This window comes from Rhopilema esculentum, chromosome 11, assembly GCF_057945365.1.
Source record: "Rhopilema esculentum isolate cy_ngs chromosome 11, ASM5794536v1, whole genome shotgun sequence".
Lineage (NCBI taxonomy): Eukaryota > Metazoa > Cnidaria > Scyphozoa > Rhizostomeae > Rhizostomatidae > Rhopilema > Rhopilema esculentum.
The window spans coordinates 14,232,723-14,260,645 of NC_142825.1; the positions used below are offsets into that span (position 1 = coordinate 14,232,723).

The 27,923-nt window shown below is 36.4% G+C and overlaps 1 protein-coding gene and 1 non-coding gene across 4 annotated transcripts; both read right to left on the bottom strand.

Annotated features, from left to right (window-relative positions):
- Window positions 1–455: 455 nt before the first annotated feature.
- LOC135693721 (transcriptional protein SWT1) lies at window positions 456–27,579 on the bottom strand. 3 transcript variants are annotated; one of them, XM_065212270.2, is made up of 23 exons: window positions 27,444–27,579; window positions 25,692–25,914; window positions 21,016–21,945; window positions 20,562–20,600; window positions 20,407–20,445; window positions 19,795–19,882; window positions 18,003–18,064; window positions 12,710–12,751; window positions 12,047–12,154; window positions 11,700–11,781; window positions 11,141–11,229; window positions 10,403–10,472; window positions 9,861–9,913; window positions 8,445–8,539; window positions 8,159–8,221; window positions 7,908–7,996; window positions 6,895–6,976; window positions 6,135–6,336; window positions 5,452–5,546; window positions 4,936–5,082; window positions 3,642–3,729; window positions 2,812–2,879; window positions 456–1,864 (listed from the first exon to the last, which is right to left on the bottom strand). In XM_065212270.2, exons 2-23 carry the CDS (start codon window positions 25,836–25,838, stop codon window positions 1,777–1,779), a joined length of 2,766 nt encoding a protein of 921 aa, XP_065068342.2. In that variant the 5' UTR covers window positions 25,839–25,914; window positions 27,444–27,579; the 3' UTR covers window positions 456–1,776. The 3 variants fall into 3 exon arrangements, with proteins under 3 accessions (XP_065068342.2, XP_065068340.2, XP_088967210.1); XM_065212268.2 differs by having other exon boundaries at window positions 12,707–12,751; XM_089111084.1 differs by lacking the exon at window positions 27,444–27,579 and adding an exon at window positions 27,207–27,411 and having other exon boundaries at window positions 12,707–12,751.
- Window positions 10,736–11,032, bottom strand: LOC135694233 (small nucleolar RNA U85). Its single transcript, XR_010517144.1, has one exon. It is a non-coding gene; the product is annotated as a small nucleolar RNA U85 (small nucleolar RNA).
- Window positions 27,580–27,923: the final 344 nt, after the last annotated feature.

Consider the following 27,923-nt stretch of genomic DNA (forward strand, 5'->3'; position numbering starts at 1 on the left):
TAAATCAAATGTTTGCTTGAATCAAACGGAAATTGCGAAGGAGAATGGAAGAGAAACCTAATTTCTTTTTCCCCGTTCTTCACCCTTTGACATACTGAGACTCTGGCACCCAGGGTAGGTTTACCATGGCAGACTTCAAAATACACGTCACTTTTTCAAGCAAGTGACATTAAAAGCAGATATCGCAGAGTTGACCCTACAAATTTTTACAAAATAAATTTAAATATCTTTCTAAATTCAAAGCTAACCACAAAACGTCCGTATACCTTCTCAAAATTTAAACCAAAAGCTTATTGGTTCTCCATAGCTGGCAAGGCAACACACGTCAAGTTTTCCAAAACTGAGCTAAAATGTTCAAATGCCCTCAGAAACTACGCCAGACTTCTCAAATTTGAAATAAAACGCTTGTTTGGTTTTTTATAGCTGAAGTTTCCAAAAAGAAATGAAAACATTAGTAAGCTCATCAGGTTTATAATCGCAACCCATCAAGTTGATCATGTTTTACAAAACTAACTAAACAAAAATGACAATTTTCGGACATGTCAGATCAGGCAATAAGCTAATAAACGCCTCACTCCGACAATCGATAGATGTGAAAGAAATGGAAGATTGTTATCTGAACGAATTCAATATAACTGGCTAGATCTTCCATTTCGGATGTATTTCCAGGTTTAAAAACAAACAGAACATTTCTACAAACAAAACAATTAACCTACAAACACAAAGACGTTTTCAGCTATATGAAAATCTGTATACGGGTCTGTTAACACGAAATTTGTATTTGTTTCACAGATTCTTGCCTCTTTAAATTTACATTTACATGGAAAGTAGGCAAGACTCGTCTGGTAATAATAATTCCAAATAAAACGCAATTTGGAAGCAAAGGGTTTTACAATTTGGTAACAACAAGTTTAATGATTAACAGTTTAGGGCCTGAAGTATGCAATCCAGAATGCTTGGTTGATAATTATTCACAAAATGATTTCATCAAGTGGCATGTTTTTATTGTACAATGGGACAAACTAATATCATATTTTCTTTCATTCATAATAGCTTGTTTTCTTGTTAAGTCTTAACTGTGAGGATCCTAGTAAAACAGCAACTATTGTGTAGACTCTTTGCCCTTTTGAAATATTCGAATAAAAATGTCTGCTCGAATCAAAACCTATTCGGATATCGGTACTGACAATAATAAATAATTGCAACTGAAATACAAAACCGATCGAGCAAAAGAATTCAATGGGCAAAGGAACTTTTCTATAAACATTGTCATTACTGTGGCACTAAAAACAGAAAAAAGTTTATTAGCAACTAGATAAATGAGACTTCTGCCCCGTTAAGTGGTATTAAATTCATATAAACATTCGTGAAACGATCTAACTTCTTGTGACGAGTTCTCTTAAGTTAACTGGCTAAATCCAAACAACTAACAAGCATATGATAAGAGAGTAGAGTAACTATTATTATATAAATATCTTGAACAAATAATTTTGAGCAGTGATTATTTTTCATATGTCGACAGGTCTAAAGTTCCAGTTGTTGTTCGATTAGTTATGAGGGATCTTTATTGCTAAGTAACCAAATTCTACCGGCAGACTGAGTAGATAGATGCAACGTACTCTGTTTATAACCGATGGAGAGAAACATTTTGATCAGGAGAAACACAGCCGCCATTTTCTTATCACAAGAAAGCAAAACCAATTAATGGTAACACTGATGGAGGGCACAAAGAAAACAATTTTACAACGGGTCTTGCCAATGTCTACATTCAAGGCTCTAAGGTTGCTTTGCGGCTAAAGTCTGACAATGTTGCAGCATTGCTAAAGCCCGATCCAATTGAGACATGCCTTGTACCAAAGCATTCCTACAACGAGAATTATAATCTATACACTATGGGCAGCACACAGATCTTTCTATGGATTATTTAAACGGTTTCTTCCTATTGACAATCTGCAATTCATCAATTCACAACAGCTTAACTTGCCATTCTACAACAATAAATACTGATAGTCTTAAAAATTAACAGCAAAAGTTCATTATTTCTATTACCAGCTGCTTCAACAGTGTATTTTGTATAATATCAAAATAAATGTAAGGCCCTATTCGCACAGCATCTAGAAACCTGATAATGCTAATCCCTTATTGTTCTATCTTCAAAGGCGACAAGGGTTTTTCAGGAAGTAGCTTAATTGGTAGAGTGCGAACAGCAAAATCTGAAATCTGACAAATTGTAAGGTTTCGACTAATTGGTCAAAGGTTCCGTCGTAGAGCTCTGGAGAATCACAATCTCGTGAAAATCTATGATAACCAGCGGGTGACTCGACGGACATGCCAGAATTATTTAACACCAATAAAAAAGCTCTGGGTGCTATTTGAAATCATATCACGATTTAAAAAGGTACAATTTCTCAATGGCAACCTGATAACGTATACAATATATAACAATATATAATCTCAGAAAACTGCCTAATGCGAACAAGAAGTCTGACAAACTTTGTTAATCATGAAAGGTTTTTTTAATTGGTGCGAGAATATCAGGTTTGACAAACATTTTCATATTTGCAGTGCGAATAGGGCCTAAATTAATAAGACATAAATAGACGATTACATTTTACCCTTTTCTCAAAATTGGTGGAAAAGGATATATAGCGCGCGTATTCACATAAAAGTTACTGCTGCGAAAGAATTGGGCAAATAATCTTAATAGCAGTGGAATCAACTTGCGAATTTTAGCGCGTAAAGCTTGGTAAATCATCCCTAACAATCCGAAACTGCACAGCATCAACAAGGAAAGGAAAGAAATGGACATACCTGCAAAGATTATCCATGCAAAAGGCGCAAAGCTCATCAAGGGTAATCTTACAGTCACGACACATTATCTGCGAAAAAGAGAAAACATGGGGTAAAAACTACTGAAGAAATCTTATTTTTGTTAATAAACCTTAGTAATACGCATTTACGGAAATACAAAACCTGTTTTGTTTATATCATTCATGTCACCCCATATCCATGTTCTTATCGGACGCTTGTTAACTAAAACAGTGTTGAATCAGACGGCGATAACCAGTTTTATCGTGTAAAATGCATCGATCTTATCCACTCTTATTCACTATAGCATTTTTCATTATCATATATTCCCCCAAACTTGATTCAATAGCAATTAGCAAGTGAATTTAAAAAAACTGATAATAAAGGTATTTCAACGGTGAGAGTTCAAATTAAATGAAAATTTGAAAATGAACCATCAAGAATATTACATAGGTATGAAGACTTTCAAATTATTAAGTATTCGTATATTTTTAGTTTTGACACAAGGAAATAGCTCTGTTTGCAATGGACCAAAATCGCTTATAATAAAAAAGATATATATTTCAACTTAGTAGGACAGTTGCTTGATGGTTGCGTTAAGCGTGAAACTCGGGGTAGCAACTTAGAACCGTTCTGTTCTTTACACCAAAAGCGTGTCCAGCTGTGCTAATACGGCATCGAGCACTTCATGACAAATTGGTAAACATTATTGTTCATTATGTCTTCATCTGTAGCTTAAAGTACATGGGTAGAATTACTTTTTAGATGATTATGAATACCATGAATAATAATGTAAGATCAAAGCATCATTGTTAGTTCTTGACAAAAATTACCGATTTCAAAAACTGTGCAATGCTTTCTCCTAACTCAACAAATATATCAGGATTTTTGACGGAGTCCTCCTGAGAGCAAGCTAGAACCCTACAAAAAATAAATACAGAAGATAATCTTTTAAACAGGACGAAACCAAAATTGAAACGGAGCAACAACAACAATTATTGATCGTTACAATTTGAAATGTGACGTGAAAAAAAAATTATTTTCAGAATTTTTGAATTTTGACCACAAAACAAAAAGGAGCCCCATGAAATATTTTTAAATATGGAAAATCAGTTAAATTTGTCAAAAAGCATATAACCAAATTTGAGATATAACCATTAAAAGATCTGAAGTTTGCTAACATATTGGTTCTGTTCTTTGAGTTACGAAAAGAAACCAAATTAAAAAGAATTAATGGGGCAAGAGCCTGTGCTCATCTGGTCACATTTAAGCTATATTTAAAGGTCTTTTATGATTATCTTTAAGATTACCGGGTCCAAATTAAAATATTTTCAAAATAGATTTTTGTGACGTCATCACTTACGAACTCTTTTGAATAACCTCAACACAATACCGTTAACCCTCGAATACGTAAGCCCCCGGGGGCTTTTTTGCATAAAGAATTTTTTGGGTTGGGCTTATTGGAGGAGGGCTTATTCTAGGAGGGGTTTATTCAAGGGGAGCTTATTCGAGGGGGGCTTATTCGAGGGGGGTGGGGCTTATTCGAGTGGGGCTTATTTCGAAGTTTAGTATCTTCCACAAAAGTCGAGATAAAAGCGACATAATTTTCTCAATGAAAAAAATTGAAAAATTACAAAAAGGCTATTATCCTGTGGCGATTTTCTTGAAATAAGATATTATTATGCAACTACGGGCTTATTCGAGGAGGGGGGGCTTATTTGCAAAAATGTTTTTAGGTGGGGGTTTATTCGAGGGGAGGGCTTATTCGAGCGTGAGGGCTTTTTCGAGGATTTACAGTAGATATGGTTAGGGAGGTGGCTTTAGGAGTTTCGGTGATCAAGCTCAATAGCGGGAAATCCAAAAAAGTTAGCGTCCCTGAAAATTAGCAAACCCAGTTCAGCAGTATTTCTAGAAGTAGTCTCATAAAGACGTATCCTTTTGACTTCGTCTTGAAATATGAAATACGTCGATAGCTGTGCATAAGCCAAAACGTTATCACCTTCCAATTTGGACAATGCTGCCATCACTGTCGAGCTACATAGCATTGGCTTGATTAATATCTTCTTGTACAGTCTTATCACAGAACTTAATCAAGTAAGTAACTACAGTCAATCATTCTTTGCTCACCTTTGGATCCCTTGTACAAGACGGCCTAAACAAGGAACAAATTGTTGAAGAAACCTTAGCGATTCCTCTTTTGAAGGCCTGAGGTTGATATTTTCGTCATCTTCCTGGTATGGGTTCGGATATTCCATAGATCTGAATATCGATGAACTGTAAAAAAACACAATAATATGTCATAACATTCAATACTCGCAGTATTTAGATCGTATTTTCACGCAAACCTCCCGTCATTATTCTCATTCCCTAATAAAAACTCTCATTGGTATATCCTATTAAAAACTGCCAAGTTGCCTTTGCTACTTCGAAACGTTTTATATTAGGTTTGTCATTTGAACGGAAATGTATCAACTATGAGTCAGTTGGATTTACATGGGCCCCAGAATTTCAGGCTTAGTTACATCTTCATTTGCCTATTTTATTTACACATTTTACGGTGAGAGAATTGATAGAATCATTCCATGTTGACATATAATAGACACTCAAAGGTTAGTTATCACCAAAACCAATGATGTTTCTCACCTTAGCATTCTAACTGCCTTCCATATTTCGTCAAAAGTTATCATAACAGCGAAGTGTGGAGGTTTCGCGTCTTCCAGTTGCCTCTCGTTTGATCCCTAATGTAGAAGGACGGGTAGAAAGTGACTTTGTGTAAAACACACGTATTAAAATTGGGTATTTCATTGTGTTGAAGAAACTTTCAACAGTGTGGCAACAGATCATTCATGATATGCTATTAGAGCTGAAGAAACATTTTTATATAAAAATCTTTGTCTCTCAAATATAACAGTGCCGATGAAAAAAGAGATGTTTTCGATATCCTGGCCTTGAAATGTTAACATGCTTTTTAAAAGGGGTTGACTGTGACGTCGAACAGTCTCCTTCGACAAGGACTCTACGCTGTACTCTTAGCTAAATCATACTTCTTCTCCAAATAATGTCAAAAGTCATTGTTATCATAAAGGGCAATCAATATGTACAAATAAAATTTATAGGAGCGGGGGGCACTCTCCTTGATTAGTTTATCTATTGACAGAGCTTCTCCTTTATGAAATTCCCTGCATGCAAACTTCTTCAGTTTTATTTTTAAATGTAAATTTAGTAATTATCATGTCATTAAAGAACTTATAACACATTTTTGCAAGTAGAGTTTTTCAAAAGTACAGGTAATGGGTTAGCTAGGGAGTTTTATGTAAAAAACTTGCCTCCTGGCCTTGATGCAGCACAGCACTAACGCTGTCTGACACCGTACCCCCGTCTGATGGTTCTGGCAACGGGCGGCGCTTGCGTGTGGGCTCCTCGTCCTCGTTTCTGCTTGGAATCGCAGCCACAGTGCTAACGTACTTCTTGTAAGTTCTTCGCAAAACAATGGCCGCTGCCAGACATTTAGATAGAACTCCATCATAACTAGAACGGAAAAAATGCGATTTCTTCTCCTTTTTCGAGCATTTTGCTACCAACGTGAAAAGAGTCAGTGGCCGGGCCGTGGAAACTAACAATCAATATTTACGAAAAGGCAATGAAACATTATAAAAACAATAGTCATAAGAAAGTCCCACCAAATTTAATACAAATGTAGTCCCTATAGCTTTTAAATACTAGGTCTTAGCACTCGACAACACCATTGATATTCTAAGGTAGTATACCAAAAGTTTTACCTAGAAACTTTCATCTCTCAGACTGGGAACATGGTCTCAGACTAGAGAAATCGAGAATAATTCCTTGGAAGTAAGAAGCGAGCCGTGTGTTGGTTTTAGACCTTGGAAAACAAAGGGTATCTCTATGAAATTCATGGTAACAAGTTTGTAGTAGGATCCATAGTGATCCTGGGTTAGCATCGCCTATCTATTCAATGGTCAAGCTATCTATTCTTTAGCAAGTTTCAGGAGTTTACAACATCCATAGCAAGCAAACCTTAGTGAGCAAATGTTTCAATAAAACCAAAAAGAAAATGTTGGTACTAACCCAGAATGCTTTGCGAATGTATCGCAGATGGCGAAGCCAAGCTCAATCATACCACCTGCCAAATTTAAATCTCTTGTAGTTTCTGCAAAAGGTAAAAAATGGAAATTAATAAAGACAAGATACACAATCAGAGAACACTACTTTGTTCTCAAAACCCAAAATCTAAAATTGTGTCAATATATGAACTTTCCGCTGTTCTGTTAGCCGAGCTGGTTTCACGGCGTTTTGTGACGGGTAATCAACCAGTCGTGGAAGGACAGATGACTTTGAGAGCTGGTTGATGACTTGCAATTTAGACGATTGGACAATTGGGGGCTTCAGTATTTTTATATTCAATTCCTTGTTTTGTTTTCCTTGTATAGGGAAGAAAGCCAAATCTTTTCTGTATATACATAACACACAAAAAAGTTGGAGCATGCCAGAAGAAAGATATGTTTATACGGCTTTCATAAAATCTCTTAATTTCTAAGCTTATTGCTGCTAGACACCCGGTTTGGTAGGTCACTGCACATGTTTGATGCCAAAGATATTGAAATGCAAGACGACCAGGGAATATTTTAAGATATACAATAGACCTTGATCCATATGGCCGTAGACATAACATAAATGTCAGTAATGGCCAAAATGTACCCGGAATGCCTCCAGATGCAGCTTGAAAGTAACGCGAGAGGATGAACAACGCGTGTGATTGGCTCCTTGTTTACAGCTATCTACATTCAATATAACATTGCTGCAAGGACATCATTTTCATAGTTAAAAACAGACATCACCGCTAATAACAACAGTAACACATGAATTCTTAAGAAATTCCTTCAGTTTAGGAAAAAACCAAGTATTGACCAATTTCAATGACTGCCTATCATCCCCCGTACTATTCAGTCTCGTTGCTCATTTAAAGCAAAATAAAATTTAATTGAATACAAGCATGCGATTGCATTTCCATAGTCAATTTAAATTGATCACAAATCCAGGGCAAAGGGAGGAATTATCTTGACAAAGAGCCAAAGACTTACCTTCCCCACCCAAAAACTTTTTCTTCAACTCCGTTACTTTTTCCTTTAGATTCCTGTTAACTATTTGGCCAAAAACAGCGATCCAATGCCTGCAAATAAAAGATAGCGATGGCTTCTTTTAAACTGCTGGAAAAGTTTACATTTACCTCTTTTAAGTGGAAAAAAGATCTTCGTCATAGCTTGCTAATCCAAGATGTAACGATATTCCAAACTAAATGCTAGTTATTACAACAGAAAGCTATGCTACATACTTCTCTAGCAATTCAAATGTGTCTATAAGGGTCCATGGTGGTTTGATTTTCACAATTGCCAGCCTGAAATCAAGAGATATTTTTACAATAAGGATACTCAAACGAATACTTTTTAAAAGAACATTAGCTTTTACGAAGCATAAAATACAGAAAGGAGGTCAATAAATTGTTGTTACGTGGCTTATCGTTGGTTTCTTTAAGGTACATAATCTGGGATAATGTGCCCATTGCCGAGATTTTTGAAGCGGAAAGGCAAAATAATGCGGGACCAGAAAAAATAACACACCAAATTTCACCATAGACTTCTTTCATTTCCTGCTCCACAATTGCTGCCAGGGCTTCCCTTAATATGCACTGAAGCTCACAGATCAAGTTGTCAGCCTGAGGAAAGGAAAGGCGTCAACATTAAAAAATGTACAATAAGTATATACAATACACGTGGCCTTGTCTTGCAGTCAAAACTTGCCGAAAAAACCAACATTACTATTCTGTGCAAATAATGGTCTCTGCACTTGGTAACTTAATAAACAGATGAAGGTACGCTGCCAAGTCGGTAGGAAGTTAGAGAGCAAAAGGCAGTCAGGATGAGACATCATCATCAGGTACCATCTTCTATCAGAAGGTTGGCTACCATGACCCTCCAACTATCCCAAAATCTGAGTTTTGGTTTGTTGTCATGGTCATAGATAAAACCAAGGGACTAATGGATGTGACGGTCACATTGAAAAATGAGGAAGGTAATGACTTCATACCAACATATTTAAAGATTTTGACTTTAAAGTCTAAAGGAACAACAAAGAACATCTCTAATTGGCGAAGTTTATTAAGAATTAGCTGAGATACAATTTCCTTTTTTATAAGGATACTTCAAATTTTGTCTAGCATCGATAATCTAAGAAAGTCTTTTGGCTCTCAATAAATTCCCTAAGTATTCTTATTCTTTCGCATCTCATATAGTTTCAGGGGAACACGGGATATGTGTGTCATGCGATTTACTGTTATCAACATCGCAAAAAAGGTAACTGCTGAAAGACGAGGCACAAAAAATTTGTGGCTGAGTAATATTTTAATAATACTCTTGAAAACAGGATGGTTTGAGGTCAGACCACAGAAGGCGGCCAGGTTTTGGCGGCAACATTGAAATAAAAAGGTAGGCAATGAGGTCATACACATATACTTAAGAATTTCATCCTTTTGAAAGAACTAAGAAAATCTGAAAAAGCAACAAAGAACATCTCTACTTGGCGAAATATATTACGAATTGGCTGAGATATTGCTAGTAAAAATCCTGACTCAAGAATTGCCACTGTTTTGATGATTCCATGCATTGTAAAGATTTTAACAAGAAGGAATTCCTGCTTACCTGGTTATGTCTCTGAGAATTTTGAAAAGATGCAGCCGTCTTTTTCAAACATTTTCTATTTCATAACGCCCATTCAGTTTATTTCGTCCATATTGTTAAAATCTAAAAATCCATTTTTTATTGGAATAACTGAGCTCTAAGGAATCAATGACTGCAGCTCTACTTGCCAGCCCCCCAATTCAATTCTTTGCCCCTTTTTGTAACGTCGTACTGCTATTTTACCTTGTTCCCCCTCTTGCAGCATTTTTCTCACTCTGAATTACTAGATTCGTTCATTACTTTTTATAAAATCTATAATAAAATTTTAGAAATGGGGGGTACAAAACATTAATCAAATACCTTTTTCTGCTGCTCAGATATACGCTCCTGAATCTCGGCTTCCTTGAAATATTCTAAGAAATGAATTACAGACAAAAATTAGATTAACCATCAGATGAAAAGCTCCAAAAGTGTTCCGAAAATTTCAAAGAAAGATTTTACCCAATGAAGTTGATACGGTTTACACATTTACTTGTGGTAGAATTTTTGGTGGAAGAGAATCTAAATTTGAAGATAATCTAAATTCTTGAAACAACTTAACAAAAGACATCAAAGAGTCCTTTGCGTTTTTCCTACTTAAAAATGGTATTGGTTAAAGAATTCAACATTTATTATAACAGGGCTTTAATTATCTCCAATCAGCAAGATTTTTATCAATTCTAATTAAAGTTCAGAAAAAACAACACAGAAACGTTCACCATTAAGAAAAGGCTGTAGTATAACAAAAGGCTGAAGTAGAAAAATGGTGCCACGTTAATGCAAGACCACGTTAATGAAAAAAAAACAAAGAAATGGAGGAGGCCTACCCACAGCAGTTTTACCATAACTAGGAGCAGGCCTACCTTTGAAATGGCCTTTATGAACGATTATGTTTCCGCTCTGAAAAAGGTCCTGAAGCCCTGGCAATAGAGTCTAAAAAAGAGTAGAGAAAGAATGAAGACGGGATGTTTCATATTAATAAGCATGAAAACTAAAATTGATGCATAAAATGAGCAACAGACAATCTAAAAGCATGGAGCGTAAAATTAGAACTGGCCAAAAAATTTAAGCAAAATCGATATGCTGAAGGCTTGATATTTACTCAGATATTAACTTGATAACTTTATGAAAAAGCACCTAGCATTATGTCACTAAAAACACTTAAATAACAATAAAAGCGACATTTTCGCATAAATTGGCATCAGATTACTAAAATTTCATTCAGATGAGACCAGCAGTTTATTTCTGTCTGTGATTAGAAAGCATCCATTTAGAACCCAGGGTTCTTTATGAGCACTTCCTAGATACTGTTGCACCTCCTCTTAACCACAGCGATGCTGCTTGTGACTCGCTGCCATCTAATGAGGTGGTGTCATTGTTGTTTGTCCCCCTTTACAGCCAATGCCTGTTTTCAAGACATCGACCAAGATTATGAACAATTTTCAGACCAGAAGACTGCAGGTATATTCAGAACGCAACCATCATCATTTGCCAATTACTTTCCGCATCAACACCAATCAATTTTCGAACCAACTACAAACCTAAGTTATCAAGCCCTGAATAAAAAATTTATACTTCCAAATCTTGTGAAGTCCTTCTACCTTTTTCGTAAAAGCCTTAACTCCGTTCATCAGAGCTTTGCTGCACAGGTTTCTGTCGTTTGAAAGGAGAACCGTCTTTGTCTGAGGAGCTAGAAAGGGAAAATACCAGCAACATTAAAACGCCAGCTATAGAAACTTGCATGAACACTTATTAAAAGTTACCAGTAGAAATAGATATTACTGATAAAGTAGCATTCACATATTATTCTGTGTATATCATCACTGGGCTTTTAGGTGACAAAATACTTGCCAATGTTCATCACAACAAAACTACATCAATCAAAACCACCATATCCAGCCCTCATATACCACTTCTAATTTAAAAATCCCATATCAAATACATTTAATATTGAATGATATTTAATGATGAAGACAGATGCAAGGCAAAACTTATGAATATCCCATTTTCATTGGACTTTCTTTCAATTTTGGCCCACCGTAATTATTAACTAGTTTTGCAGCCCATCGAAAATTTCTTTTAACGCTTTATCACATTATTGCGGAAGACTTTGCTTCCATAAGTCATTAAAAAAGCATTTTCATTTTTGCATTCACTCACCATTTTGCTTTAAAAGCAAACAACAACATAGTATACTGTCGTCATTTGTCTCCTCCGTGAATCCATCAACTGACTTGCTTGCCTGTTAACGTAGCAAATTTAATATATAAGGGAATACATGAACAACAAATCAACTTTTTAGAAAATTTGTTTTCATATAAAGAAATTTGCTTTTATGTTCAAACAATAAAGATGCAAGTGTCTGTGATTAATCCGAGATATGAAGACTCTTCTACTAACTTCATGCACGCGCTAATTGGTCAAGTTATGATGTAACAAATATCAGTATCGCTTTGCTCTTGAAAGACTTTCTCTTCGTCTTTCATATTTACAAATTGAATATTCACCTCAAACACAGACTGCCCCTTGATCCTTGGGTGGTTTTGCGAGAAACAATTGTGAATAAACGCAACGGCATTGCGAGCAAGAAAATTGATGCTGATGAAGGGTTGGTTCTGCGGAAAAAGAAAGTTTGAGAAACAGAACATTTCGGGTTTTGAACACGGACTATCGAAAAAGTTGTCGTGAACTAACTAATGTGAAGTAAGATATGAGGAAAAGATGTCTGCAAAAACTGGAAAAAATCATTGCTAGGAAAATGATACGAGAGTCATAATGCGAATGGAAGGAAAATATGGCAGATGTATAGATCAACATTACACAAATAACAAGGCTGGGTTCTGGAAACAAGATGATGAGACAAGGGGTTGAGACAAATAGCATTGTAACTGAAATTAAAATGAAAAAGAAAAATATAACCAAACTATAGTTGCCTGTAGAATAAATAAAAGGCCTATTTGCAAGGGATTGTAGTGAAAAATCAACTTTAGATATGATAATAAATTGAGAAAGAAAAAAAAAGAACTGATAATTGAAATCGCAAAAGAAAAGGAAGAAATAAATAGTAAAATAATAGCGACTAAAAAGAACCCTTTTGAAATGAAACAAAAACGAACAAATAACAGACTGAAAAGAAACAGCGCAAACATGGCACAAACATGACTTACTACCTCTCCTTCTCCTGCTTCAACTATTCTTGAATCCGGAGCATTCTAAAACGAAATTCCAAAGTTTGCAGATAAAAAGCGAAAGTACTGAGGAATGCAACGCACTCATATTGCACTTTTAATGTATCATACTGTAGTAGATTAGGTCCCAGGCCCCCTGGGCAACGCGTAGACAGAATGTAAACACGTGTGTGAATATAGAGATGAGTTTGCTTGCTGTATGAAGTCTCATGTCTTGCCTTGGCCTTCCAGCTCAAGATACGTAAATATTATATTGGCGACGAGTAAAAAGAAGAGGAAACCAGTGCACCAGTATGTCGCACGCCGTTTCACTACAACCTGTTCCCGAATTTAATCCCGATAGCGGAGAGGTTGGCGCAAGTATCGCGATTTCGTGGAAAAAATGGATTTCCGATTTTGAAATGTTTACTATTGCTGCAGGCATCGCCGATAACACTCGTAAACGAGCGCTGTTGTTATACCAAGCTGGCCCCCGAGTTAGAGAGATTTTTGATCAGCTCGAAAACACCGGTGAAGCAAGTGCCTACGATACAGCCAAAGATAAACTTACAGCCTATTTTGAACCGCAAAAAAATCGCCGATATGACGTGTACTGTTTTCGAAAGGCACATCAAGAGCCTACTGAAACATTGGACCAATATCACACTAGGCTGCGAACACTGGCTTTACCTTGTGAGTTTGGTGACAATCTAAAATTTGAGCTGGAACAGCAAATTATCATTGGGGGAACTTCCTCTCGCCTTAGGAAGCAGGCCCTGCGAGACCCCACATACGACTTGAAAGCCATGCTGATCGATGGGAGAAGGGATTGTGGGAAAAAGTGGTTGTTGCCCCCCGATCTTCTTTGATTTTGTTGTTGTCACGTGATATTGTTGACGAGTTGTGATGGGTGGTGTTTTTGGTTGTTGTTGGATTGTCTCTGGATCTGGAAAGAAGGACGCACGGACGTTGAAAAAGGAACATTCTATTCTGATGATCATAAAGGCAAAGAGAAACCCAAGAACTCTTGAACCGTATTGTATATATATTCAGGTGACATTGTTTCGATTTTATTCTGATTGGGTTTAGTTCCTTAATTCCTTAATATTCTTCTATTTTATTGATGGTTTCTTGTTTTCTTGATATTTACGAGTTAGAGTATTATCGATCTATTTAGTTTAACTTATATACAGTCCTCTTTTCTCGAATTTGAATCTATGGATCCTTAATTTTGAACCTTTTGGTGATTCTAACTTGTCAGCGTTGGAGAGGGAGTGTCAGATAATTGTCACCTCTCTGTCTCCGACCCCGAATTGCGATCCTGTGGCAGGATAATTTCTACAGGGATGAAATAAGTCGATTTCAGTCGAAAGAAATTGAATCTCAGAAAATCGAGCCTCTTTCAGCCGAAACAAAGCAAGTTGTGGCAAAAACGACCCACAAATGTCGAAACTGTGGACGGGCATCTCACCCCCAAGACACTGTTTGCCCCGCAAAAGGGAAGGAATGCCGAAAATGTGGAAAACCAAACCACTTTGCTATAGTGTGTCGTTCTAGTGCAAAAAGCCAGCAAAATTCCACGACAAGATACAGACAAAGAAAGGGAAACAAAACTGTGCACCCACTTAATCATTCTGAGTCTGAGTCGGATGATGGATACTTGTATGCCGTAAACAAAAGAAGCAAGGCTAGGCCCTACGCAAGAGCAACAGTCCTTGGATATACCTTTGACACCATGATCGATACCGGAGCGTCCATCAACGTCATAGACAAGGCTACATTTGCAAAATTACCAGAAATCAAGCTGGAAAATACGAAAACCCGTGCCTTTGCTTATAATACTGAACAACCCGTTAAATTTATAGGCAAATTCAACGCGGTAGTGGAAACAAAGAAGCGGTATGCAGTCGCGACGTTCTACGTTGTCAATAACAACAAGTCGGGTAATCTCATTAGTGGAGATACAGCACAAGAATTAGGTCTTGTTACGCTCCATTTAAATAAAGTGTCAACAAATAAAACGCCTTCATCACCCGTGACTGATGATGGAAAGCTGAATAGACTTCTTGCAAAGCATTCTTCTGTGTTCGAAGGATTAGGAAAATTGAAAGGCGCCATTGTAAAGCTGAACATTGATGAAAACGTCGTTCCAGTTGCGGAGCCGCAGAGGCGCATTCCGTTCCATATTCGTGAAAAAGTCAAGCGTGCCATTGGAATGCTGGAGAAGGATGACATAATCGAAAGGGTTCCAGAAACCCAACCTACGCCATGGATTAGCCCGATAGTTGCAGTACCAAAGAAAGGTGATGACGTACGCATATGTGTAGATATGAGAAAGCCAAATCAAGCAATCAAGAGAACCAGGCATCTCATTCTTACAGTCGATGATATTAATCTGAAGTTAACTGGAGCAAAAATGTTTTCAAAACTGGACATGTCTCAGGCATATCATCAGCTCCAATTGCACGAAAGCAGTCGCTACATTACAACATTTAGCACACATGTAGGCCTGTTTCGTTACAAAAGACTAAACTATGGCACAAACGCAGCTGCAGAGATCTTCCAACATGCCTTGCAAACGGCCTTACAAGGAATTAAAGGAGTTTGCAATATAGCAGATGACATTATTGTCTTTGGAGTAGACCGTCAAGATCATGATAGAGCACTCAATGACTGCCTGCAGAAACTATCAGATAAAGGTCTCACTCTGAATGCAACTAAATGCAAGTTTTTATCGAAATCATTGTCCTTCTTTGGACAGATTTTTTCAGCTGTTGGTACAAGACCAGATCCAAAGCATATTCAAGACTTGCAAGATGTACAAGTACCAACCAACGTGCATGAAGTGCGAAGTTTTCTAGGAATGGCGAACTACAATTGTAAATATATTCAAGACTACGCAACTACCAGTGCTCCACTTAGAGAACTAACAAAGAAAAATTCACATTTTCAGTGGAAAGCTGAACACCAAAAGGCGTTTGAAAAGTTAAAGAATGCTCTGACATCAGTTCCAGTAATGGCCTATTTCGATACCACAAAGGACACTATAATTACTGTAGATGCCAGTCCTGTTGGCATATCAGCTATTCTTGCTCAGAAAGATTCAGCAAGTGATGATTGTCGTATTGTTGCATATGCAAGCCGAGCATTATCTTCTGTGGAAAAAAGATATTCACAAACTGAGAAAGAGGCATTGAGCATCGTCTGGGCGGTAGAGCATTTTCATTTGTTTATTTATGGAAAGCCATTTCAACTGATCACAGATCACAAACCATTGGAAATCATATATGGCAGCCCCAAATCAAAGCCATCTGCTCGCATTGAACGATGGGTCTTGCGCCTTCAGCCTTACAGATTTACAGTGCAGTATAAACCAGGTTTAGACAATCCTGCAGACTACCTTTCCCGCCATCCAACAAAAGAAAGTACATACAAACAAGAGAAGATGACGGAACCCTACATCGCCATGTTGACCAATGCAGCAGTTCCGAAAACGATGACAATTACAGAGATAAAAAGCGCTACTGACAGTGATAGGACTCTGCAAGCTCTACGTGCTGCTATCAGACTAAACCAATGGGACTGTGATGCAATCAAGTCATTTAAAGCGATAAAAGATGAGCTCACCATCGGAGCTTATAACATAGTTTTGCGTGGAACCAGAATTGTCATTCCAGAATCACTTCAAAAGAAAGCAATAGACCTTGCACATACCACTCATCAAGGCCTATCCAAGACCAAATCATTTCTCCGAGAAAAAGTTTGGTTTCCAGATATTGATAAGCTGGCAAAAGAAACAATCGATCATTGTGTACCTTGTCAAGCTACTGGAAGACCAAACCCACCAGAGCCTTTACAGATGACTGAAATGCCGCAAGGACCATGGCAGAAACTTCATGTAGATTTCTACGGACCATTGCCATCTGGAGAGTATTTGCTTGTTGTTGTAGACAGATACTCGCGATATCCTGAAGTAGAAATTGTGCGATCCACAAAAGCTTCAACCGTTATACCAAAGCTGGACAAGATCTTCGCTACTCATGGTATACCAGAAACACTCACATCTGACAACGGCCCACCCTTTAATGGTGAAGAGTACCAGCGATACCTCACTGCCCTTGGCATAAACAAAAATCATTCTACTCCGAAATGGCCTCAGGGGAATGCGGAGGTGGAAAGATTTAATCAGCCACTTGGAAAAGCATTGAAAGCTGCTACAATTGAAGGAAAGGTGTGGCAGCAAGAAATAAATCGGTTTTTGTTGCAATACCGCACCACACCACACAGTACAACAAAGGTACCTCCTGCAGAGCTGCTGTACAACAGAACAGTTCAAGGAATATTACCTTCGCTGAAAAAACACAACGTTATTAATAGACACAAAGAAGCAAAGAAGAATGAACTTTCAAGTCAAGCATACAACAAACTTTACGCAGACAAAAAGCGAAGAGTAAAACCAAGCGACTTGAAAATTGGAGACCATGTACTTGTGAAACAAGACCGACGAAATAAACTGACACCAACATACAATGAGACTCCATACGTTGTAACTGCCAGAACAAATTCACGTGTAACAGCTAAGAACAAACATGATCATAAGATTACACGTAACATCTCACATTACAAACGTATACCAAAACCAACAGAGACTGACAACGATGACGACATACCTTACAGTGACAAAAACAATCAAGTTGACAAAGACAAGACAGAGGAATGTGAACAGCCCTTAAGACGATCTAACAGAATTGTCAAAGCACCACAACGGTTTGGACATTCATTATCTTCGAACATTTTTAAGTAAAAAAAAAATAATAGCTAAGAAATGGACTTTAAAAAAAAGGAGAAGCAATGTAGTAGAGTAGGTCCCAGGCCCCCTGGGCAACGCGTAGACAGAATGTAAACACGTGTGTGAATAAAGAGATGAGTTTGCTTGCTGTATGAAGTCTCATGTCTTGCCTTGGCCTTCCACCTCAAGATACGTAAATATTATACATACTACCTTATGTCTCATTCAATTTTTTCTTATAGTTTGTAGTAGCTATAGTTATAGTGAGTTGCTAACAAACTTGAATTTGAATTTTATTTTGTCACTAGAAATAACGAATTTGCTCACGAGTCTCTCTCACTCAACACCACTCACTGAAAATTGTCAATTGCTTCAGATATGTTTTGATGCAAAAATTATCTTAGCAAAGATTAATTGCAATATCAAGTAACAAAATCATCCACATTCTAAATAACAAAACAGCCAACAAGCTGGTAAATTTATAGCCGAAATGAGATCACAGCTTACCTTCAACCTGTCTAATTCTTGAACAACCATCCATGGAATTACCACAGTTGGTCTTCCAGCGCCTATAAGAATGACAAAACAGTCATGTCAGCTGTTGAGAGCTACATGCAATATACTGTATGCACGAAAACCATATGCAATGCATGCTAGGAAACTATTACAATAAACAGCATGATCATCCATATCGTTAGCAGGATTTGCGTGAAATGTGTATTCTTGGTTCTCTTAACCTCAAGGTTGAACAATCTGGACGATCTCGATCTCGCGTAATGTGGAATTCTAATACTAACTTAAGAACTCCAAAGTTAAGGACATCGGCTGATCAGAGATGTTCAGAGGGGCTAGTCTCTGGAACCGGCTAAACGATACAGCAAAAAGTCAACCAAGCCCGAGGAAATTTAAAGTGCCTATGAAATGAAATTGAAAAGTTTAGATAAAGGCACATTTATTATAAGCAAAATTTGCTGATTTCAATGACAATTGTTAAAGTATTTTTTTTCTTGCGGAACCGTCTTAAAATTTAGGTTGAATATCCCATTTTAACCTTTTTTGACTGTGACAAAGCTCGCGTTATTCGTGACGTAACAAAGCTGGCGAACACGGAAGCAGTTGGCGTTTAGTACATTAAGCAAAATGAAGGTCGCTTATGAAACTACAGTTGAATTAGCCGAAGGGGGCAATTTTAAGTCAGGGTCCATACCCAATCTTTTTTAGCGCATCAAACTGTCCTTTTTTGCAAAGTTTCATACTGTTGTACTAGAGTACGGTTGAAATACGATCCCTAGTCAAAAATAACCCAAGGGGGCAATTCGGAGTCTATATTCTATCTTTTTCAGTGTATCAAACTGTCCAATTCTGCAAATTTTCGTGCTGTAGTGCTAAAGTATGACTGAGATGCGATAACACCGTATTGAAAGGTCTGGAGCAAAGTACCTCAGTCTAAAAATAGATGTGCCATATCCTATCTTTTTCAGCGTATCAAACTACCCCTTTTCCTTAAATTTCATGCTAATATGGTGTGACTAAGTGGTATGGTGGGTTAATTGTGAAGACGGAACCATCTGCAAACCTTGTGACGTCACTGATTCTTATGTCACTCGCAATCATTGTTTTCAAAACCGTCAAAATAAACTTTCCCGTGCAAATTTTCGAGTTACTTTTCGTTTTATATTGCAAAAACATGTATAGAAGCTTCAATTTCTATCACAAAAACTATATGTGAAACTTCATTTCATAGGCACTTTAAGGAAGATCTAATAAATTTCAGCATTGCATGAGTCGCAATAGTTATGTTAATTTTTGTTTAAATCTTGTTTTTTTAATCTTATTGTATTATGCTGTATTTATAATATTTATTTTAACATAGAAGGTATTTTAATGCATGGCTTCCTGTAAATCAGTTTTTCAATAACTGAGGGGCTACAATGCCTAAAAATTTAAAATGAAAAAAAATGAAAACGATTTACTTTTGAAAAGGAAAGATACAACCGATACACAGGGGCGGACACTTGGTCAAATATTGGAGGGCAAGGCTATTGTTTTAATAAGGTGACGTCATACTTTAACATTGTTTTAGGACAAAAGACCATTGTCTTCCAAAGTATTGGGGACCGCCCCTTCGCCCCCTCTCCAGGTTTCCGCCACTGCTTATACATTTCAAATTGGTATGGACTCCTTTGCAGGGTTTCTCCTCCAAAAAGATATCATTAGGGTGAAGCGTGCAATATATAAGAGGTTACAGAAAAACTAGAACACTTGGGATGTAAATTACTTATCTTGTCAAACTTCTTACCAGGTATTGGCGAGTCCTTTAACTCTGAGACGAATTTCAAGTGAGAGAGGAGAATGTTGGTATCCAAGACGATGAACAAAGAGCCGTCCTGGAAAAAAAATTATAGAATGCAACAGAGCCTGCAATAGAATTCAGAGACTGCAACAATCTAGCACAGCAATGGGGATCAAGAAATTATAATTTCTAGAAAAAAGATAAAAAAGTAATGCGTATTTTCAGGACAAATCTGGAATGTACGGTCACATTTCACATAGCCATGCAGTGAACAAAGTGTCTAAATCTGTAGTTTTTGAAAAAAAACATAAAAAAACTTGAAAAGGTGGTTTAAATATTCAAAGAATGACATTAGCAGATACTTTTACTGATTATTTTTTGCTTGCAAAACAAAAAAAGATATGAATATAGCCAAAAAGAGAAGTAAAAAACAAAATGACTAAAATATATCATTAAGAATGAAATTTAGGGACCATAAAGTTCAGCTCATAAGAAGAAACATTTTTCGGAAGCAACTTGTCACGAGACGTTGAAATTTGGTAATTCTCCTCTTGAAAAACAAAAATGGGCCCTTGTTCGGTTAATTTCAAATAAGACAATAACGTTAATTGAGCTTACCATAACTTTTACTGGATCTCTTACTGTAGAATCCGCAGTCTAAAATATAATGAAAAACAACGAGAATCAGCTCTGATGAAAGATGCTACTTTTTCTTTTCAAATCTCAATGACTATTATGTGTACTGTACTGGTCGTGTAAGGTTGATCACTTACCCTGGGAATTTCGATTTTGTCCAAACGGATGCTCTCGATCTGTGAGAACAAAAGGTTTGCGGTTAATCATGAGTCACAATAAGGAGAGCGCCAAAAAAAAGAGAACGCAGGAGAATGTACTAGTATTATGCAGTAGTTATGGCAACTGTACAAGATAGCTTGGTCATGCTACTGTACCTCATTTCTTAACTACTGCAACAAATTCCATTGAAATGTATAGGAAAAGCTAAATTTTGAAAATGGATTAATTCGCTGCCTGACGCTGTTTGAAATTTTCGGCACAGACTAATTCCAACACGAAGATTCCAATTCTACGATTCATTTTTGCCAAATATGAAGATGAAAATTGCCCAAGTCAGAGCATAAGTTTGTTTTTCGCATTTAACGCAGACAATTTCGAGCATATACCATTCTACAGTAGTTACATAAAGACAACACATTAAAATCAACCAACCTGTTTGAATATTTTCTTTGTCATGAATCCTGCATCATCAATCTCCATCTCTTCCTCAGCTGGTTCAACCGTGCGGTCTTTCAAGGGTTCGCTGTCACATTCAGCCTCCAATGGTCCTGTCATGGCAATATCAGATGTGGACCAGGAGGATGAACTTCGACCAGAAATGCTTCCAGGCGACCGCAATGATTTCGATGAGTCTTTCCGATCGATCGACCGCCTGGACTCATTTTTGGTGGGCGATACGTTTCGCTCAGCATTAAAATTATCCCCAGTAAAAGGTGTAAATTTGCCTACTGGGGTTTTAGGAGTCGAAATTGGTTTCTTTTTTGGTATTCGGTAACTTGAATTCTTAAAATTATTTTCAGTGTTATTAGTAGATCGGGGATTTTGAGTTTTTAGCGGCTTAAGAGGTTTAAGAGTCTTCTTTTCAGAGCTTCTGTTTTGTGTTATTAAAGAACCATTCGCATTCACAACATTATTGGAATTATAATCACTGACTTTGTCTCTTCCATGATTAGCAAGGCCTCGCCGTTCAACCTCCAACCGTCCATGTTTTGCATTATCCATAGTAAACTGCCATTCTTTAGACTTTGTAGAGACCTGGCCAGTACTAACGTCAGTATGACAACCATCAACACTATTAGATCGATGGAAATTCAAGGAAAGTGGACCTTTGTCACTCCTCTCCCTTTCAGTATTTAAAACAATCCTTGCCTTTAATATTTCGGTTTTCTTCATTACTTTAACCTCCATTTGATCCCCTTTCGCACCTTTTTTAAAATTATTTCCTGACTTACTTTTTGATAATGGTTTTAGCTTGCGTTCATTACGATTTCGCTTCCGGCTTGCAGTGCTGTTGTGATTCGTAAGTGATTCCTCTTCCTTCTTGGAAATCTTAACAGCTGCAGTGGTAGTATGGCCTTTATTCTGCAAGGGGACCGTTAAACAGTATTAAAGTTTGGCTCCTGGAAAGACTTCGCTCAAAGTGTGCGGTATAGTTAGCCTGTGGTTCCTGTTACACTGCAATACGCAATTTACTACCTAATTTTACTACCTACTTGCTACCAACAATAACAGAAAAAATAAATTGTTCTTCGAAGAAATTGTCAATAGTGAAGTAAAGACAGAGCTGACTACTGTCAAAAGACTCTTAAAGTTTATAATATTTATAGCATTAATAAAACAGAATTTAAAGACATACCTCAACTTCTCAGTCGCTTTGAAAGGCTTAGAATAGCTCTTTAGAATTTAGTTTTGTTACAGGTAATATTCTAACGAAGAAACTCAGGGATATATTAAAAAAAATGAAACATCTTAAAACCGGCCGAGGCACGTAATTAACCATGCAATCAACTGAGGCTGCTAATTTTCCTTCGTGTCGACAAATTCCGGCTTCATAGCAGCAAAGGAAGAGCAGCCTTCTACTTTTTCGGGCAGTAATTCAATCAGAAGGTTCGATCTCTCTTCTAAAGTAATGTTATCGATAGAAAAGCGGAGCTTCTCGTCATTGCGGATGTTTATCACCATTGACATTCGAGCTACTGAGAAAGCTCCTCCTTCCACAAATTCCCCTACAACATTAAGCCCCTCTGTTCATTATTATCTAAACAACTTTCTGTCGTATTTATGGTGCTATTAGTCTTCATAAATCCATCGAGTTTACGAATTTAGATTAAAATAATGAAGTGAAATTTAAATGAGATATGAACTGGACAGATTAAACAGTTCAACGATGTGTGGAAAATAAGAGTGCTTATATCTTACAAAAGTGCAGGTATCGTTGAAAATCCTGAAAAAAGATTTTAGAATCCACGGTATCTGCAAGCTACAAGTTCTTATCGTGGATTTAATTTATTTTATATTTATTCAAATAGTTATCCAGTAAACAAAAGGAGCCTATCATTTTTTAAGTTAACCAAAAAGGAGAGCGTGTTAGAATTCAAACTAGAGTTTTGCGTAGTCTATAAACATACAAGCTTTTATACCAGCAAAGAAAAATATCTAGAAAAATCTAGATATTTATCTTTACTTTACGTCTAGTAAAGAATAAGATCGCACTTTACTTTATATGAGAAGTTATTATAACAAGAAGATACAAGAAGTAATAATTGTTATCAATAAAAATAATTGAACCGCGCAGTAAACAACATAACATTACAAAATGAAGATACAGAAAAGCAGCTGCAGTGTTCTTTCAAAAAGAAAAAAGAAACCCATTGAAGCTTAAAGGCCCTTTCACAACCGTCATGCTTTGCGACTATAGTTTCAAAACCGGTCTAATATTGTACTTCATGAAAATACAAAACACAGTCAACTTCCCAAGATAGCTGTCGCCAAGCATGCTGGTTGCGCAAGAGAATATAACGAAATAAGCAGATAAGATTTATTTGATATCAATGAAACACACAAAGAAAAAGGCCTAAAATATCAACTTCATAACTCAACCATTATTTCGTCACATCGTAAACAACAACAGAGATATAAATGATTTATCATTAGGCAAATAGTTGAGATTCTATTTCAAAATGAATCAGTCGAAAAGTAAAGCATGGGTCGGATTTCGACCTTCGATTTCATATTTCGAACAGTTTTCCTGCTACACTTTATTGGCCTAAGCAAAGAGCCGATCAAGGCACAGCATCGAAGCTTCTAAACTTCCAAACACACCATCCAAAAAAGATTTGAGATTAATTGGTTTATTGGTTTAAACTACAATCGCCAAGTCATTGTGGTTTAAATTGTTGGAACACAAAGATTAAACCTATATACCAGAAATGTTTTGGGGGAATCGCGTGCGACATTTTGGCCTTTTCGTTAAGAAATTTTAACAAGGGTTGACGAGCTTACGAGTCCGATCACCGTCCAACAATATTTGTTATAAGCAGTCCTCCAGGTTAAAGGTGGGGGAGGGGGTGTTAGGGTACCAACTGCTCACACGCCTAGCGTTCAAAAAGTGTTTGGGAAATTTTATGCCATAAGATTTGTAAGACCTTTTAAACATCTTTTGTATTTAAACAAAGAACTTGAGACGCAAGCCCTGAGACATAAACACGACGCCACGAGATAAAAGGTCTTTTCTGAGAGAACTGCGAAATTATAGATTTCAATTCTTATCAGACATTATATTGCCATGTAAAAAGAAGCTAAGATTAGGAACATAAGCGCTTTCGTTGAATAAGTAAACTATATTTGAAACTTACACTCTTTTAAGAACAATTTTATAAGAACACGTGCCTCAAAATTGGTCAAAAGTTAAGAACAAATTAAGAACAAGCTGAGGCTGAGCTGCTGCAAAATGCAATTTTAAACAACGTTTTTTCTCAAAATCGAGGATTTTTAGCGATGTGTGGGTGCTTTTTCGTTGAATATTCAAACTTTTCGGCAAATTAAGGTTGTCTAACTCACTTTGTTGGCAAATGAGGCCTGAACACCTCCCTAGAGCGAAAAAGCCAGCACTCGCACTGCTTACACCCTATTAGATTAAGAGCAAATTAAGAACAATCCCACCTCAGATTTTCGAAAAAATTAAGAACAGTCAGCCTGAACTTAAATTTACTGGTTCTTATAAAAAAAAGAGTGTAATAGTTTGATTCTGTAACTTTATTCGTTATGCAAATGTGAGTCTAAAAATTGAATTCGTTTGGGCGTCTCTAAAAAATTGCAAAGCTCTTGCGAGTTTACCGTTTTTAGTTCTAGAACTCTTTTGCAAATTTTGCTGTTATGTAAACAAATTGGCTTTAATATCCATATACATAGTTTATCAAGTTATTGCGATTCAAATAAATATTACCTAACCAACAAAGAAAATCGCAATGTCATTAAATATTTACATGTGCTGCATTGTTCACTGTATAGGATAGAGAGAAAACTAGGATGACTAATTTTGGTTATCAATGGCCAATTTTTTCATTGGCAGCTTGAAAATTTTTATTTCTTATAGATAACTTTTCTGGTTTTGCCTTTGCTAATTTTTGAAAACTGAGCTTTGCCAAAGGAAGTTTTGATATCTTTCAACAATACAAACAGGAGTCATTGTAGTTTACATGTTATGGTGCCTTTGCAAACATCTTCCGTCTACAGACCCTTTCGTATATTATTCATAGTTCTTGTAAAGAAAAACTTTTGCAAACAAGAAACTGTCATTCTTTAGCATCCAAAAACTTCTGTAAATTCTTGATAATATTTATCCCTATTCTTGTCAAAATAACAATCTTTAACAGCTTCTTGCAAGCTGCTTTCAAATTTTTAAAATCACCAAGTCAGTATAAAAAAGCAAACTAAATCTAAAGGGTTTATAGTTTTAAACTTTTTCCAAATCCCAACAATCTTTAAAACATATTTCATGTGAAAATTCTAATAAAAATGAAAAAGGCAAAACATTTTTCACCGCATAAAAAGTCTTTAAATTTTGAAAGAGTTGTGATACATATTAAATGTAGGGTGTAATTAAGTTAGGCCTCTTGGTAAAGTTTCTGAAATTCAGCAGTTCTGCTTAAACACTGTGCTCTCAAAAGCAAAGGAAATGGTGATAAAATATAATTTTGAAATATGGTATATAAGTATGGAAAGAAATATGGTAATGCAAAGGGGAACATTATGAAGTTTTGCTGATCAAACAGCCATTTTTGAAAGGAAATAATAAAAACAGTGATAAAAGGTGGCATGTTAAATACCTTTTCATTGAGCAATACAGCTTCAGGATGCTCCCAAAGTGATTCACCTGTCAGAGTGTTAAAAAAATAAACCATCCCAGACTGAGATTTAGAGAAGCACTTAACCCAACCCTCTGGCAGTTGTGTGTCTTCAACTGTTGCATCCATGTTGTAAGCAAAAGAGATTTTTAATTCTTGGATCAAGTCAGATGACAGGCCGACACCAAAGAACAATCATTTTCAACTGAAAAATAAAAAAGGAAAAATTAAATCATTATATGGTAAACAGAAAAATTACTAAGACCTGTATACAATCATAAACAAAACTGATGCATTGCAAATTTTAAAAACAGCAGTGAGTAACTTGCTTTTTGCTTGTTATGTATCATATTAATATTTTGAATACACATGTGAGAAAAAAATTACTATGCTTAATTGCTTGGAGAAAAGCGCAATTTTTTCAGTTCTAACTTTCGGTATCTCACTTTCAATACAGCTTAGAACTAGCTATTCTCATACTTGGCTGCAATACAGAAAAGCTTCTTTTTCAAGGTCACTTATTTAAGAACAAGAATAAATTTCAAGAACATTTGGCCATTGTTAAACAATACTGACCATTCAAGAACAATAATGACCATTTGGAGAATATTGACAACCAAAGTAATCTCGTCATTCAAATTGTGTTGTTTGGAATAAATTTGAAATATATCCATTTTAAAGTTGTTGATTTCAGAAAAACCAATCTACGCTTATCAAAAGCAAAGAAAGAAATATTATTTGAACAAAAGGATTTTTCTCAGTAGATGATATAGGAGAATATTCTTTCCTGTCCCTTCTTTTAAGGGACTCTGAATAACTGTCAATGTCATACTGTTTAAAAACTGGATACATTTACAAAACAAAATGGTGTTGATGTTTTCTGGATAAATTTTATAGACATAGTTCATAAGTTCATATGGTAGATAACTATCTTTTTTCTTCAGAAATATGAAAATTATGTCATACAAATATTGAAAAACATTTTTACACTGCTTTCCGTTTGACAAGGTATAGTAACAGCAAACCTTAAAAGTTTTAGGAATAATAAAGGCATTTTCATGCCTTACCCATCTACTACAAAAGTGCTTAGCATTCCAACTATTTCAGCTGCCAAGAGCAACACATTGAGCCTAGTGCTAATGCATTTCAAACCTGTTACAATTTGATAAGATGGTTAGTTAACGCAATATCATTTCAAAACAATGTTTTGCTTCCAAGGAATAGCATTTACATCAACAATTACTTATTAAATCGCAATCCTTATTGAAAATGCACAATCTTCAATAATTAGAAATCTTGACTTGGAAGATCTCAGAGAATCAAGGCTGCTGAAAGATTATTTTCCTTCCTTCTAGCCGTAATTTTTGTTAAAAATCAGTTCATTTTTTCAATGTAGAAGGCAGCCATCTCTGTTTTAATGTTTTTTAGTCAAAAATTGTGTCTATTTTTTATATCATGTTGACTTCTATTAAAAATATGGTATTATCGTTTATGTACCTTTATGCTTAAAATTGGAACTAAAGGGCAGATGCATGCATCCTCCTTTAGTTCTGCGCCCTGTTACGTCCCTTGTGATCCTTGGAGTAGCAAATACAATTATTTTATCAGCTTTTACTTCGGGTGACATAAAACTGTTTCTAACTTTAAGTAGCTATTAGGCCTAGGCCCTGACTTAAGGACAACATTAGGGGCAAAGACCCCGTATCCCGATAATAAAATTGTATGACAATGTACCTCAGGTTCATCGTTGAGAATCTTGTTTTCGTCGCCTCTGCTGTACTCAAAACATCAACTTAGGCCAGGCAAGCATGATCGGAGGACGCTCCTTCGCATGTCCTGTAATGCACGTGGGACTTTTTTTCCATTGTTATTTTGAGTGTTATTTTGAAAATTGCAATACCGTAAATCCTCGAATTAGCCCCCTGGGGGCTTATTTGTTTTTGATAATTTTGGATGGGGGCTTATTCGAGGGGGGCATATTCGAGGAGGGGGGGGCTTAAAGAATCATTGTTGACATTAAGAAGACATTATTAAAATACCTCGTTTATTTTAGTGGAAATTTCTTTATGAGCATTTAATTAATTACTACCAAAAGTATGAATTTGTTGTAGTAATTAAAAAAAACGGCATAGGCGACCTCAGATGGCAAAAATAATCAATTTGAGGGGTCAAATTTGAGAATTTACGTTAGCAGTGGGGGCTTATTCGAGGGGG

Coding starts and splice junctions, on each gene's coding strand:
- LOC135693721 (XM_065212268.2), bottom strand. CDS start 25,838: ATGGATGCAACAGTTGAAGACACACAACTGCCAGAGGGTTGGGTTAAG. Junction 12,155..12,706: donor AAGCAGGAGAAGGAGAGGTA/GTAAGTCATGTT, acceptor CTTTTTCCGCAG/AACCAACCCTTCATCAGCAT. Junction 1,865..2,811: donor TGCATGGATAATCTTTGCAG/GTATGTCCATTT, acceptor TTCTCGTTGTAG/GAATGCTTTGGTACAAGGCA.